The sequence below is a fragment of the Protopterus annectens genome, chromosome 14.part0 (assembly GCF_019279795.1).
Source record: "Protopterus annectens isolate FY-2018-M chromosome 14.part0, PAN1.0, whole genome shotgun sequence".
Taxonomy (NCBI): Eukaryota; Metazoa; Chordata; order Ceratodontiformes; family Protopteridae; genus Protopterus; species Protopterus annectens.
In genome coordinates, this window is record NC_056748.1 from 1135232781 (window position 1) to 1135248326 (window position 15546).

General features: G+C 40.3%; 1 protein-coding gene across 5 annotated transcripts in view; it reads left to right on the forward strand.

Annotated features, from left to right (window-relative positions):
* The window catches only part of KIF20B (kinesin family member 20B), a 1912547-nt gene that overhangs the window by 1180841 nt on the left and 716160 nt on the right, over positions 1-15546 (forward strand). For all 5 annotated transcript variants that reach the window (XM_044056921.1, XM_044056924.1, XM_044056926.1 and 2 more), the window contains exon 21: positions 13506-13644. In XM_044056921.1, coding sequence (XP_043912856.1) covers positions 13506-13644 — 139 coding nt within the window. The remainder of the gene's footprint in view (positions 1-13505; positions 13645-15546) is intronic.

Here is a 15546-nt window from a genome sequence, read left to right on the forward strand (position 1 = left end):
TGGCGGATAGTGTAACCATTCAGAATACACCTCTCTCTAAAGCGGTTATGGATGTTCTTTTGGAGGCCAGGAGGCCCAGCACCAGAAAATCTTATGCAGAAAAATGGATGGGATTTTGTGCTTGGAACCAGGCACAAGGAATTGACATGCTTGATCCAAATATTCCTCTGATTTTATAACATCTAACTGAGATGCTGGACAAAGGCCTATCTTTCTCATCAATAAAGATCCATGCCTCTGCCATTTCAGCTCATTACAATATGGACCCACCTATTTTTTCACATCCATTGCTTAGGCAGTACCTCAGGGGGGGGCAGAAACATAAGACCTCCAAGGAGAGCACCAATAACTGCATGGGACCTCAATTTTGTCTTGGAAAAACTCACACTGCCTCCTTTTGAGCCAGCCAATACAGCTGAGATAAAATTCTTATCATGGAAAACAGCTCTGCTCCTAGCAATAACTTCAGCAAGAAGAGTCTCAGAGTTACAGGCATTAATGGCTGTGGAACCTTTTATTATCTTCCATCCAGACAGGGTTTTTCTAAGGACAAACCCAACATTTATGCCTAAGGTAGTGTCCAGCGTGGCTCTTAACCAAACCATTCATTTGCCTACTTTTTACCCAAACCCACAGAATAAAGGGGAGAGACTTCTGCATTCTTTGGACATACACAGACAGCTACGCTTCTACTTGGACAAAACTAAAGCTTTCAGAAAGACTGAGCAACTTTTAGTGGCATATGCTGCAGGATCACAAGGAAAGACTATCTCAAAGCAGACTATCTCAAAATGGATAGGACACTGCATTCATTTCTGCTATTCACAACATGGCAAATCAGTGCCTAAGGGCATTAGATCACATTCTACTAGGGCAGCAGCCACCTCAGCAGCCTTCCTCAGAGGAGTACCAACCAAGGATATTTTGGAGGCTGCAACTTGGACTTCAGTGCACACTTTTACTAAGCACTACCACTTACCTCTTTACTCTAAATCCAGAGCAGGCTTTGCCACTGCAGTTCTGCAGGGCCTCATAGCCACTCCTAATTCTATTTAGACCCAGCCGCCCAACCTCAGCTTTGGGATTCAACCCAAGTGTAATGACTGCAAAAGTGAAACACAATGAACATAGTGTAGTTGTGTACCTACCATATATGTAGATGTTCGAGTGTATTCACTGTTGCAGTCCGGGTTACCCACCCACCATCCCCCTTTCTTTGCTGGGACTTGTCTGTACTACTCTATCCTATACAACCTATGTGGTGTATTTGCTTGTAGATAAAGGTAATGTTTATTTTAGTGCATGCTTTTTATAAGCAATGTTTTTTAGCCTACCCTTTTGGGGGCACCTGACATCTGGGGCAAGAAAAACTGAAGAAAATGGTGTCGGCTGCATCTTATATATCCCTGGCATACTGACGTCAGGGAAGAGGCGACAGCAACCGATGCTGGACCAGGACTTTGGAATTCAGGCTGACTTGCGGGTAGCCTGCCAGCAGGATAACCCAGGTGTAAAGACTGCAACAGTGAATACACTCGAACATCTACATTTATGGTAGGTACACAACTGTACTTTTCAAGCTTGGCTTTTGTGGCTAAAGATCCTCACAGAGTATGGAAGAACTTTACTCCTGGGCTGTTTAATGCCCTAATGACCCTGAAGACTCCCACAAGGGTAGTCTGTCCCTACATCTGCTCCCTGGTCTTTAACCCCTTCTAATACTGGGTATTCTGACTCGGATGAGGAATTGGATTCTGGTGAAGAATCCTTAGCATATTCCTTCCAGAGCCATTCTCATCTTGCCCTGAGGACTAATTAAGACAATTCATTGTCTCTTGATCCTACTTTTGAAGAATTATCTTTGGGGGCACAGTGGTCTGTATGATGGAACACTTCAAGTGGTACTGTTTCCAGATTTCTGAAGTTTTAAAGCAATATCATGAACTTTTGCAAATAGACTCGCCTAGTCCATCTGCAGTCTCTCCTATTTTTGCTGCCTGTTTGGATACATTTGCAGCAGCTTCTCAGACGCCTGACTCTCACCCTCTGACCTCTAAGAAGCCAGACAGATTTTGTAAAGTTCCTGAGGATCATAAGTATTTGTATAAAAGTACTCTCTATCCTCCTGTTTCACTGTCTTCAGATAAGCCATGCAAGTTGCTATCGTCTTCCAAACTTTTACTCCTGACAAGGGCAGATCATGCTCTGCACCCAACTAATAATTCACCCTCACCCACTTTATAACTACATCCTATAAGTACCTATCTTCTGACTTTAATTGTGTATTCAATAAAAACTGTACCATGGTATCTGATGCACTGTATTTAGATTGCTTATAAACACTTTTACAAGAATTATATGTAACATATTTGTACATACTCCCAAAATGTAGAAACTGTACTCCTGTATATTTCTGTAACACTTATATTTGTCTTTATATATTCTCTGTGTTGGAGCTTTTCTCCCCAGGCCTCCGCTGAAAATGGACATGTATCCAGTCGGACCATCCTGGTCAACAAATGTAAAATAAATAAATAATAAATACTTGACAAATTTTCATAAATGTGCCTGCAGATAATGTTAATGGTAGCTACTTCTCGATGGTGTTTCAACACTTGTTGAACATTATAAAAGCAGGACACAGTCCCACTGGATTGGCTGTTTTTTCAGGGTAATCCTAAAGTGGCTGTTTGACATTTTTCTACCTTCCCAGGATCTTTGAAGGCACTTATTCTGTTTTTGTTATTACAAAATGCAATCATACTTCTTTCAAAGTAAGGACAGTACACTTGTTTGTGACTTTCAGGTTAACAAGAGGTCAAAAGGGAAATGTTACAGTACTTAAAGAAGTATCCCTCCTTTCATAATAGATGGAAGTGTGTTTTTTAATAACTGCTGTGTCATGTCTTGCTACCTTTTGCAGAGGTTAAGAATCCATTTGCCTCAAGCAATGCTTGCCATTTAGGGTTTCTGAACGGGGCTTTTTTTTACTGTGCTTGAAAGGGAGTTCTTGACTGAAGAAATGAAGGTGCTAGAGATGAAAATTTTGTAATGCTGAATAGGAGACCAGCATTGGTGAGCACTTTATCAGACAGTGATAGCTTGAGAAGTGACAACGTTTGTACTGATAGACCAGTGAAGTAAACATACCCATTTTTCTATCATTAACTACTTTAATGTTACAGTCTTAGAGCTACTTAAATAATGGGTGTCTCTTTAATAGTAAGTGCATTACTTAGAAGTAGTTTTCCCATCATATATTACAACATTTTTTCTGGGCCAAATCTTAAGAAATATGTTCTTTGAACACTTGTGTGTTAATGTTGCGAGAAATGCGGAAATATAAAGGCATAACAGTGCTTCTCTTAGAAACTGTGATCTGAATTTAAACTCCATATCCTGTGAATAATTTTTTGAGTTGCCTTTCTTGGTATCCCCAGCTCAGTAGTATTTTTAATGTCCAGCTCCTGCAGTTGGTATTTTGTGCACCCCCTACCAGCAGACCTCATGAAAACAGACACTGGGCTTAGGATGGCACACAGCACCAAACCAAAAGACCAACTGGAGTGAAGGTGTAGCATTAAAAATCTGTAATATCCACAAAGCCAAATGGCTAACACCAGCGTCAGACAGTAAACGATTTAATGTCAGCAAAGCTTTCAGTTATCAAGTACCCTTCCTCAGTGCTTAATAAACACCATAAAGCATACCACTTGTATAAATACGTCAATTAAATGAATATCACAGCCAATAAAACAATCACAATAAACCATTAAAAAGACATATATCACAAATATAAAAAAGCAAAAATAAAAATACATTATATTCCTAGAATTATGCAGTAATATTTCTATGCTTAATACTATTTTTACATATATTAAACAACTTTTTGTTTTAACTTTAAAACAGGTTTAATGGAAACCATCTGATTCAGCCCTGGCAGATGTTCAGCTTTTAAAAGTAAAATCCATTTTAATTCCATATTTTCCAATTTTACATTCATATCGCCCCTCCTAAATGATTTTGTCATTATATCTATAACTCTAAACTTGAAATTATGACCTGTATTTTCAGAAACATGTTTGGCCAAAGAATTTAATATCTGTCTTCTTATCTCAGAGTTATGCTCACACCTCATCAGTTGCACTTCTCCTTTGCCACTGTCATATATAAGATTTTGGTATTTGTTTGTGCCATTGAAAATTTCCACTGTTCACTGCTGAAAAGCACAAACCTGTGTGTTCTCTGGTCAGCGGGCCACTAAGCGTGTCTTATAATGGCAATGCATGTAATGCCTGCGAGACACATGCAGCATTTAAACAGTGCTATGAGTGTCAGTTCTTCATTCTGTGTGTCTAGTGGAGAAGCCATAGCAATCTGAAGGCCTCTGTCACCTCGCACAAAATGACACCCTTAGAAAGTAGCTGATGCCAATTTTTGTAGGAGATTTGTTTACCAGATTAAGTGAAATCAGACGATAAGTGATTTGTACACCACTCGTCATTCAAACCTTGTATCCTTTCAAGTTGGCTGTAAAGATGGTGATATCTCCCGCATTGTGTGCTTTCCCCCGACAATGACAGGAATGAATACAGTGTTTCAGCAACTAGCAATGCTGAGGGTAGTACTAGAAATGGGGCCCCTGAGAAGCCAACTCTGGGGGAAATTCATAAGGCTCAAGCAATACTCTTCTAAACTTGACTTCCCAAAGTATCACTTTGGCTTGCCTCGTGATTTAAATAGAGCATGTAAGTCCACCAGCAAAGATTTTGTGATTGAATGTAGGTGTTTGACTTGTCCAGTACAGATCAAAGACCACAATTCATTTCTATTTTGCCACCAAGCAAGTATTCCAAAGCTTTGGACAAGAAGTTCTAATATGCCACTTTGAGTCGAAGATCACTAGTCTGTCTGTCCCTCTTTTTCCAGTTTAAGCCCTCCATTGAACCAGCCTCCTGAGAGGCTCTAAAAACTCTCTGGTGTTTAGGTCAGAGTGTTTCCGGAATATATATATATATATATATATATATATATATATATATATATATATATATATATATATATAGTTTTATACTGACTTAGTAAGGCCATTCAATGTGCCCTCTTCAAAGGTTAAATTGTTCTGTGCAATCTTGTGTAGACCTAGTGGAAGACCCACAAAAGATGAAATAGAGGTTGACTACTGGCTGTCTTTCCTTCAGGACCAGGCTATTTCCTCAAGAAGCCACCCCCATGTAACATGAAAGTGATAACTCTAGCATCAGGCAGTCTTCTGTTGCCACTGCTGAAATGTGCCAGAAGGCTGATTTCACACAGTATGATGGCAGGAGGCTGGTTATTCGAGTTTGCCATCTTGGCGAATGTAACCATATATTGTGTGTTTTACTCTGTTTCACATGGCCATGTTTTGAATTTTAGGTGATTTTAGGTCCTCCCCTGAAAGGAGTTTCATTAAAGAACCTGGTAGCCTCCACAAACCAGATGTGTACTAGGGTAATGACAACTCAGGAAATTTTAAGTGTAGCCATGCATCCCAAATATCTGACAAGTTCTGTTACCTTTGATAAGTGTAAGCAGGGGCTTGGGAGATAAAATATTTACAAGTAGCGGCTTGGGAGATGAACTGTTTACAGGCTGCCTGTCTCCAGTATAGATATAGGTGCCAAACCAGAGATTAATTTCCTGTTGCCCATCCAGTTCAGTTGAGGTAGGGAAAAACTCTGCTTCATATGGATGGGCAGCCTGTTCCACAGAAGGGGTAGTCTCTCCATCAAGTCCTATTTTTATCACAGGCAAGGTTTAAGTCTGTAAACTGGGTAATTCTGGTGCTGTTTTGCAGATATGCAGAAGGTCCATCAGGGTGGGGTTTGACAATGTCTTGTTTTCCAGGCATAACTCTCCCTACAACAACCTGTAGGAGACAGAATACACTGGATCAAACTCTGATGTGGTCTGCATAAGACATGTTACTCACTGTATTATTTTAATGGGAATGTCTGTGGACATTATAGTTGTTGGATATTTCTGCTTATGTACATACCAAAAGGGGTATTATACTCAAAGATGGGTCTGATTAATGCTAAATACAGTATGACCTCCTTGGACCTAGATGCCATACCTTTGTTTATAAGTTGCACAACATAGAATGATTTTCTTACTACTATAGACATGTGACGGTTAAAGGCTAGATTGCTGCCTGTCCCCAACTACTGGGTCAATCCTTTGGGGTGTGTTGTCAATATAATAGTTGTCAGAGATGAACGACTTCCCAAAGGATATTATTATGCCTTTCTTGATATTTTGTTTTAGTCCATGGATCTGACACCAGTTATTTGTCTGTGTCAGCCCTTCTTGGAGAACATTAGTGTTGGAGGGGAATTCTACGACAGCTTCTAATTTCTGATCGTCTGCAGATTTGGTCAGCCAGTGGCCTTTGACATTGCCTTTAACTTTAGAGAAGTAAATGTCAAAAAGGGGCAGTCCCAGGACTAATCCCTGACAGACTACTCTTGTGACTGGCCTCTGTAGAGGTGGACTCCCCTATTCTAACTTCATGGGTCATGTCTGTGAGCCTGCTAGCTAACCGGTGGGTGACATAAGAGTTTATACCCAACCTCCTGAGTTTCCCAACAATTGGAGAGTGAGGTATTGTGTTAAATGCCTTGGCCAGGTCAAGATAGCCAGTTTGAATAGTTTTGTCCTCATCCATAGCTTTGGTGATCTTCTCAAAGAAGTCTGCCAGGCTGAGTAGGCATGACCTGCCCTTGACAAAACCAAATTGATTTGGGTTCTGTGACTGGAGGTTTCCTATGTTATTAGTGATCATTTCCATGATGATGCTTTCTGTGGCTTTGCATATGAGACTAGTGAGACTTATCGGTCTGTAGAAGGTCCACCTTTGTGCAGTGGGATGGCTGTTGCTGTTCTCAATCCACTAGGCACAAAGCCTTTTTGGAGGCTGTGGTTAAATAGTGATTCCAGGGGCCTGAATAGTCATGTTTCATGCTTAGAGAAGTCTAATAGGTCATGATAGAGTATTTGTAGCCTCTACTCCTCCAAGAAGTTATTTAGCCTGCTCATCCTTTGAGAGAGTGAGAGAAAGAGTATGTCTGAGGTTTCTATTCTAACAGTTTTCTCATTGTGTGTGCAGCTGAATAACTTTGTACCATTCTGGAAACTGGATCTACACTCACTGTGCATGTGCAAAATGTCTAACGCTAGATGGAAACTCTGTACGGCAGCATTATTTTGATGTCAACAGCACCCTGAATGTGGAACTGGATATGATGGACTCTTTTTAGCACGTCACTGTCTGGTGTCATTACATGACATTTCTTTTATTAGTTGTGGCTGTTATTTAGTTTTCATTGCTGTGCATTACTGTTTACTCTGCTCTTTGCAACCAGAGAATTTAGAAGGTGTTTTGTGATGATGATGGAGTTGTAGGGGAAGGGACACCTTTTATTTTCTTACACGGGCAACTGGCTTCTGATAACGCTATCAAGAGAGTCCTTGGTAGTTGCCTTTGGGGGTCCTTTTGTGGTTGTTTGCTCCAGAAATAACCAAATCCGGAGAGGAGTATTTTTTGGTTTTACTCTTAGGATGTTCTTCAGAGAATCGGAATTGAATGTTCTTCAGTGTTGGACATTCCTGTATTTTGAAGGGTCCAATAAGTTTTGACCATTTCAATTTGTGTGGAGTTGCTAAGGGAGGTGAAAGTCCAGACAATTTTGCACATCTCTGCCCTTATGCAGCAACTGTCTTCACATTGTCATTTACTCAGCCATAGATGGTGTTTCAGTGAGAATTGAGTTATCGGTGACTTTAGTCTTTGTGCCTCTTTTTGCTAGTGTCTGACCTCTGTCAGCAAAATGTAAAGTGGTGGACTGTGCCTGGAAATCTCATTATGGGGTAACCCTTTCCTCATTTTTCCCATCGGCACTTAATGATGAGTGCCTTAGTAGTAGGTCGAGTACTCTTCCTGGGTTGCTCCTTATCTAGTGTTGCATCCACATAATAAGGGGCTGCAAATAAACCTACTTGAGCTTGTAGAACTAGTTTGTCATGCAGACTTTACAGAGGGAATTGAGACCAGCACCCACATGTTTGGGTCGGGCAAACGGCCGTAACCTCCCTGCAGAGGTGGTGGTGAAGGTCTGTCTGTAAGCTGCAGATTAAGACATCTCACTCATGATTATTCATGTGCCAGAGGAAATAAATGTGCTGATGAGTTTTCTCAGCTGCAGTTCAACTCTTTCCTAGAGCTATAGAAAAAAAGACCTGCCTGACCAAGATAATTTTGGAGACAGGTCTCTTTATCACATAGGAAAATGTAGTCCTCTGCCATTTGTTTGGTACAGAAAAAGATTGAAAAAAAAAAGAAAAATATTTTCTCTGGACACACAAAAATCCTTATGACGTTACTTTGATTTTATTGTAATAAGATAGATCACCATTTCAGTGTATTTATTATTTTATTTCTCATCAGAATGATGTATTTTATGTACATGATTTCAGGAAGACAAGACAGAAGTCTCCTTTGAATTGTGTAAAGTTGCTGCTAAACAAACTTTATCCAAGTCATTTGCTAATTGAATTGTCTTTTTCCATTATCAGGCTATCCACCATTTGGGTAATACTGTCAATGACCACTCTGCTGGTAGTGTGGCTGCTTCCAGTGCCATGCCTGTTTCAAGACTGTAGCCTTTGAAGCCATTTGCGCAACATCTGCTTGGTCACCATTTCACACCTTTACAAAGCACTTTTGCTTGGACAAGGGTGTAAGAAATTGGGATTTTCTGACATCTGGCTTACTCCATACTCTACCAGCTGTCCCTTTACCATTTAGGTCTTTCACAGGCTCTTATCTTTTATACAATCAGTGCTCATTGCTTTTCAAAAACGAGCATGCTGATTGGACAGACCAATCAGCATGCTAGTTGTAAATCAAGCATATACCAAATGAAAAAAGTCCAGCTGCTGAAGTGCCATTGAGTAGCCAGACTTTCTACTGGCATATGTTGGGGGACAGCAAAATACAAGAAATATCAGCGATGTTCTGCAAAACTAAAGAAACCGAAACATACTTGATCTTCCTTGTATTTCTCCACTTGTCCTTATAAAATCCTGACTTTTTAAACGTAAAAAAGACATTCTCTTTTTTCTCCATTGCTTCTCCTGCACTACACTGATGTAGTGTGCAAGTGTAGGAACGCAAGTCCCATACGCTTGTGCTGCAGTGCATCAACCCACAGAAGACAATGTGGAAGAAGACTGTGCCATTATACAGACATTATTGCAGAAAGGTAAGCAATTTCTTTCTTAAACATAATGTCATTGTATAATAGCAATAATCCACTCCTGTGTGTGGATATATCAGGATTTATTCATGGATGGCTTTGTTTAATTACTCGGGCTTCGCCCTTATGATCAAACAACACCTACCATGGGTAAATCCTGATCTAATTGCTTAGAGACAGAGGAATAGGTTTTACTGATTGGGATTCTTCCCAGCAGTTATCCTTTAAGGAAAACTTCACCTTCTACAGTTTAACTCCACTCTTAAGTTGCTTTTCTTCTTCCAGTATGGTTCCAGTATTGTGCAAGTTCCAGAAACCTCCTTGTACTTTTCTTTGCCTTGGAATCAAAGAGAAAGACTACCCACTTTGTCTTTATGCTTAAATTCTCACATAATTTGCAGAGGAATTTGTCTACACCTGTATGACATATCACAGAGAGCAATTTGTAGTCATGTACAGCTGACAGTCTTAAATGGGTAATCAGTCCTGCTGGTGTCAGCAGCTGCTGTGAAAATGAGAGAGGTGTGAAACTGTTTTCCACTGTCTTTATTGCAGAGAGGAAGATAACTTAAACTAATTCACAGCTGCTTCCATTGTAGCCATGCCATAGTAAAACAGAGCAATTAGATCAGTCAATGGTTCAAAGGCAGTTGTCATCTCTTTTGACAAATTTATATAGGCAGCATCACAACATTGAAATGCTAAGCTTTAAATACTTGTTTTTATGACTAACATTTAAGATGACTTAAATGTAGCATTACAGATGTCTGTGACATTTAGAGGAAAGTCAGAAAATATTTTTTCTTGTATATTGACAGCACATTTACTAAAGTGTGAGGGGAGGGGAGTGTCAATTCATGTTGGACTACTAAAAGATACTTTGAATAAAGGCCTGCAATTTAGCTACTTGTTTGGTTGCAGCTGTGTAACTCCTTTGTATGCCGTTAATCCCCAAGACGCACACAAATGAGGGCTATAAAAAAAATGAAAGAAACAATCCTGTTAAGGACAGTATATAAGATGACAGTGACTGACACTAATAGGTTCATAGGTGTGTTCTAGGCTAATGGCCCTGGAGCCTTTACAAGCCTAGCCCATAGGATTACCCTGGCATTGTGCCACTCAACTTTAGTTCCCAGTGCCTCTGTCAAGTAGAACCACTGGAGTGATCCCCAGGATGAATTTTCTATTTCCCATCGACTCATCAAGATTTCTCTTGAAGAAGGCCAGTGAGGTGCTCTGTTTGACATGTATGGGAAGTCTATTCCATAGCATGGGCAAGTCTCTGTGTTATGAACGTGTCCCTCCAGCACATTCTGCTGATTGTGGTAATGAGGTTGAGGTCTTGAGCGTGTAATGCGGAGGGATTGGGATTTCTTTAGATGTAGCATTTCTAACAGCTGGGTCAAACATGGCTTTGTAAGTCAAGCAGAGATCACCTCTAAGTAGGCGATATGAGACAGAGAATAGTTGGAGTTTTTTGGGTCTGCCCATATAGGACAAGTGTTTACGGCCTAGGATCCTCTTTGTGAGGTACTTTTGCGGCCTCTCCATTTGTTGCAGGTGTCTAGTGAGGTACACGCCAAGTGGGGCATTGTACTCAATGACTGGCCTAATGAGGGAAGAGTAGAGGGAGACAAATACCTCTTTTTTCTTGGATGCAAAACCCTTAGTAATGAGATGTGCCACATAGAAGGACTTTCTGACCACAGTGGCAGTGTGGTGGTCAAAGGAGAGGTTGCTGTCACCCCATGTTCCCAGATCTCTCTTAACACCTTGTGTGCTCAGTGGACTACCATCGATGTGGTAATTCATGGGAACTGGGTTTTTCCCAAAGGGATGACTACACATTTTTTGGCATTGAGCTTAATGCCATGGTTCTGACACCAGTCGTTTGTCTCAGTGAGGCCTTCACTTAGGGAGTTAATAATAGCTCCCAACTTACAATCACCTGCGAAATTTGTCAGCCAGAGTCCCTTCGTGCTGGCCTGGACTTCAGAGAAGTAGATACCAAACAGGACAGGACCCAGGACTGAGCCCTGTGGGAGTCCACTCGTGACTGGTCTGACTTGGAGTCAGCTATTTCACACTGTGGGTTCTATCTGTGAGCCAGTTTGCAACCCACCTAGTGATATAGGGGTTGATACCTAACTTAGTGAGTTTTTTTTTCTATGATTTCTAAGTGGGGAATGGTATCAAAGACCTTGGCCAGGTCAAGATAGGCTGTATGAACCACTTTGCCTTCATCCACAGCTCTGGTAACTGACTCAAAGAAGTCGACCAAGTTGAGCAGGCATGATCTACCCTTCACAAAACCAAACTGCGTGGGATCCAGAGTTTGGAGATTTCCTATATCCTTGTTTATTAGGTCCATGATGATGCATTCAGTAGCTTTGCATATCAGACTCGTCAAGCTAATGAGGTGATAGTTCCAAGGGTCTGTAGCCGCTCCTTCCTTGTGGAGAGGGATGACTGTAGCAGTGTGCCATTCAGTAGGGACAAAGCCTGAGGTGAGTCTGTGATTGAACAGGGCACACAGGTGAGATGCCAGTTCACTTTGTAGTTCATGTAGAACACAGCCAGGGATATTGTCAGGTCCCATAGAAGCTGTATTCTTGGCCTCAGTGCTGTTTTAACCTGTGCAGCAGTAGTACTGGGTGCCTGGCAATCTACTGGTATTGTGATTGGTCCTTTGGTGGGTAAAGTTGGCACTGAATCTGTCAGCCAGTATACTGGCAGTATCTGTTGGCTCTGTATAGAAGGTACCATTGTGCAGTGGCTCGGAGCAAATCTGGGTATTGCCGTGGAGATTCTTTACATAACTATAGAAGGCCTTGTGGTTGCCTTTACTACTATCTTCTGCAATTCTGTTTTCATTGCTAGCTTTAGAGGATTTGATGAGGCATCTCAGCTTTTTGTTGAGGCTGATAAGGGAGTTTTTCCAGTCTTGGGACTTCACCTTATTCCGCATCAGTTTCCTCCTCCTGTTGTAGAGTTTGTTTATGGCAGGGGACCACCAGATTGGCTTCCTTCTTTTTTGGAGGAGTGTGTCTTGGCTCGATTGGGTATGGCGAGATCCATGCATTTTTGTACGTGCTCGTACAGTGCATTGGTGTATGACTTGGCAGTCATGCAACTATTCTCCATTTGCATGGGTACCGTGAAGTCAGCCACCTCTGTTTTTAGGAACCCAAAGTTAGCGTTGGAGAAGGTTTTCGTGGTGGGTACCTTTGTGGGGGTGGGGGGGATTTCCAAGGTGATTAGTTTGTGGTTGGATCTATCCAGGGAGAAGTTGACTTTTGGTGTAGAGCAATGGTCGCTCATGTTAGTAATGACCAGATCAAGGATGTTGCTACCTCTAGTGGGGGTAAGAACTAGCTGGTCCAGGGCATTGGAATTAATGAATTCCAGGAAATGTTGGGCAAGTGTATTGGTACATGAGTAGTTTTCTCAGTTAATGGAGGGGTAGTTAAAGTCGCCCATTATGAGTGTGTTAGGTTGGACCCTAATCCCATTATATGTCAATAATATGGGAATACTCCATTACGTTCTTATATGTTGCAGAACTCCTATAAAGCCAACTTAAATGGATTATGGGAAAAAGAAAGTTTTGAAGAAAAACAAAGTCACATTGATATGGTGGGCCCCACTGGCAGCCATTTTTCAGAAAACATTAAAATTCTATAAGAAGCCGTCAGTGAGTTTGCGTTAAAATAGTTCTGGAAACAGTGAAACAGTAAGTTTTTTTTAGTTATAAGGTGGATTTTCCTTTAAGAAGAACCTTTAAATTCAGGAATTTAAGCATATTTACTTGCTGTATCAGCTGACCTGTTAGAAGGTTCTCTGCAGTGAATGCTTGTTACTCTGCTCCTGTAACTGTATTTGGCTGGTAGAATAACCTCTGTTATAAGTTGGGCGAGTACAAAATTTATTTCGGTTTTTCAAATGTACTTAATGCGTGGGTTTCAAACTGGGGAGCAGAAGAGCTGGTTATACTCTTCTAGCGAGGCTTTGTGACATTAATGTAGTATGCTGGCATGGAGCAAGTGCACTTTGAGTGTCTGAGTTGAAAGTTCCAAAAACTAGACTGATGGTGATACCAGAAGAAAAAAATAGCAGTTATGGACTGCAGCCCCTACATTTCAGCTCTTGTGGCTATATATCTGTCCATTTCCTGTTAATCTACCTTTATTTATTTATTTTAAGGTTAACGATCATGCAGTCAGAACATACTTCAGAAATCCAGACACTTCGATTGAATCTCAGAGTAAAGGACGAAGAATATTCCGACTTGAAAGAAAAGTTTGCTGATGCGAAGAAACAGATCCAGCAAGTTCAGAGAGAGGTGTGTCAGAGCAGCACTATATGTATATTTTAAGTACTGTAGTTTAATATTTCCAGTGGTGTTAAATCTTATTAAAATTTATATTGCACTCCTTAGCCTAAAAGCTGTGTTTGTTTCCCTTATGTTTGTTTAATGCAAGTTGTTAGAATAATGGACAGTTTTTGTGGGATGAATCTCTTACAACTGTTCTTTGCTGACTTTGATAGTCATGGAGCTAAATATTGTAATACAGTTAGGTTAATAAAGACAGAAAGATTGATCAAAAAAATGAAAGGTTAGAAGGTAGAATAGCATATTATACGATGAAGGTTATACTTCACATGTATTAATGAAGGGAAGAATGGAAGAACTAAAGCGTTAAAACTTTAAACACAAAAGGTCTACATGTGAGTATGGAGATGTGCTGTACATTTGCTTTCAGATATCCCCTTCAGCCAATTCTGGGTTTGATGAAGAAGGAACCTATCTCAACACCCACTGGGTATAAGATAGGGGACAAATCACTGATACAACGCGGGCCTATAGCAGGGGGGCACACACCTACTACAGGTAGTTTAGAGGAACACTAGACCTTAGCCCAGGGAAACCACACAGACTTTGCACAGACGTTACCTCAGCTGAGAGCAAAACTGACTAAGCAAGTGCTGTGGGGGATTAACACTTATCACTGAGCCATTTGAAATGTACTTGAATTCTCTATTCAGAGAAAAAGCTGGCGGTATTTAGCCACAGAAAACCAGCATGAATACATTTTAGAGGTTTTATGGCACCCCTGCCCTCAGACTAAAGTTAAGCAGTCCTAGTATATATTGAGAGCAAAGGAATGTACTTAACAGCACCACATGACTTTTCAGCATTGTAGCAGTCATTTCATAAGATTTTTTTCAAAAAGAGTGTGGCACTTAAGACAAATTAGTCTTACAAAAGAACTGAATAACTGTGAAATTGCTACTGAAAAAAATGTGTAATATTTGGAATCCACTTGAACTCAACATTTGGTAGCATTGTTTCAAGAAAAGCTGTATAAAACAAATTGCAGGTGTTGTGCAACCAAGTTGCCGCTAATAACCTTCATAGTTCATACTTTGCAAGTAAGGTACAAGTCCATGTAGTTTATGCAGTATAATGAAGTTTTTATTACCTCGTTACAGCCCAGAGACACCAAGTGTTTTTCAAACATATCCTACTGACGCCTCTAGGCATCAAACACTGCTTCATATTTACATTAATAATTCCAAAACTATGCTACATACAAGGCATTAGAAGATTTCGTCTTAAAGCTCACACAATGGCAAACAAAACTATATTAATTTAGATTGTCATAAATTTAATATCTCTGCAAACAAATAGCATAGTCAGAACTGCTTAGCCTCATAAGAAAGCACTCATCCAGATGAATAAAATGCCGTAGACAGTGTGTGTATAATTTGAGTGGTTGCACATACTGCAGTCTTAATAGTTACTATGTTTGTTGTGATTTATAAAGTCCAATTTAAGACCTAGAACCTAAAAATACCATCACTGTAGAAATAACTATGTGCTGAAGAGTTTGCCATTTTACACTTATTTAGTAACCCCTATGGTCCCAGAGATATGAACATTTGTTTAAAATGTGAGGGAATAATTTGATTTTATCAAAAAGTTTAGGCTCCACCCATTGAAAGTTGCAGTGCAAACTTCCAGAACTCCATTGGAGGAAATGAGTTAAGTCTGACCATTTTTTTTTTTCAGGGACAAATCAAACCCTTTCACTTCAGTATTAAGCTCTTATTGTTTCATTGTGAAAAAAAAACTCTGCTTCATTTCAGCATAATAGAAGACACTTCAACACCCCCTTTTTAACAGAACAGATAGAAAAATGAATTATCCTGAAGTTTTTTTCATGTAGTACTTGTACGTCTG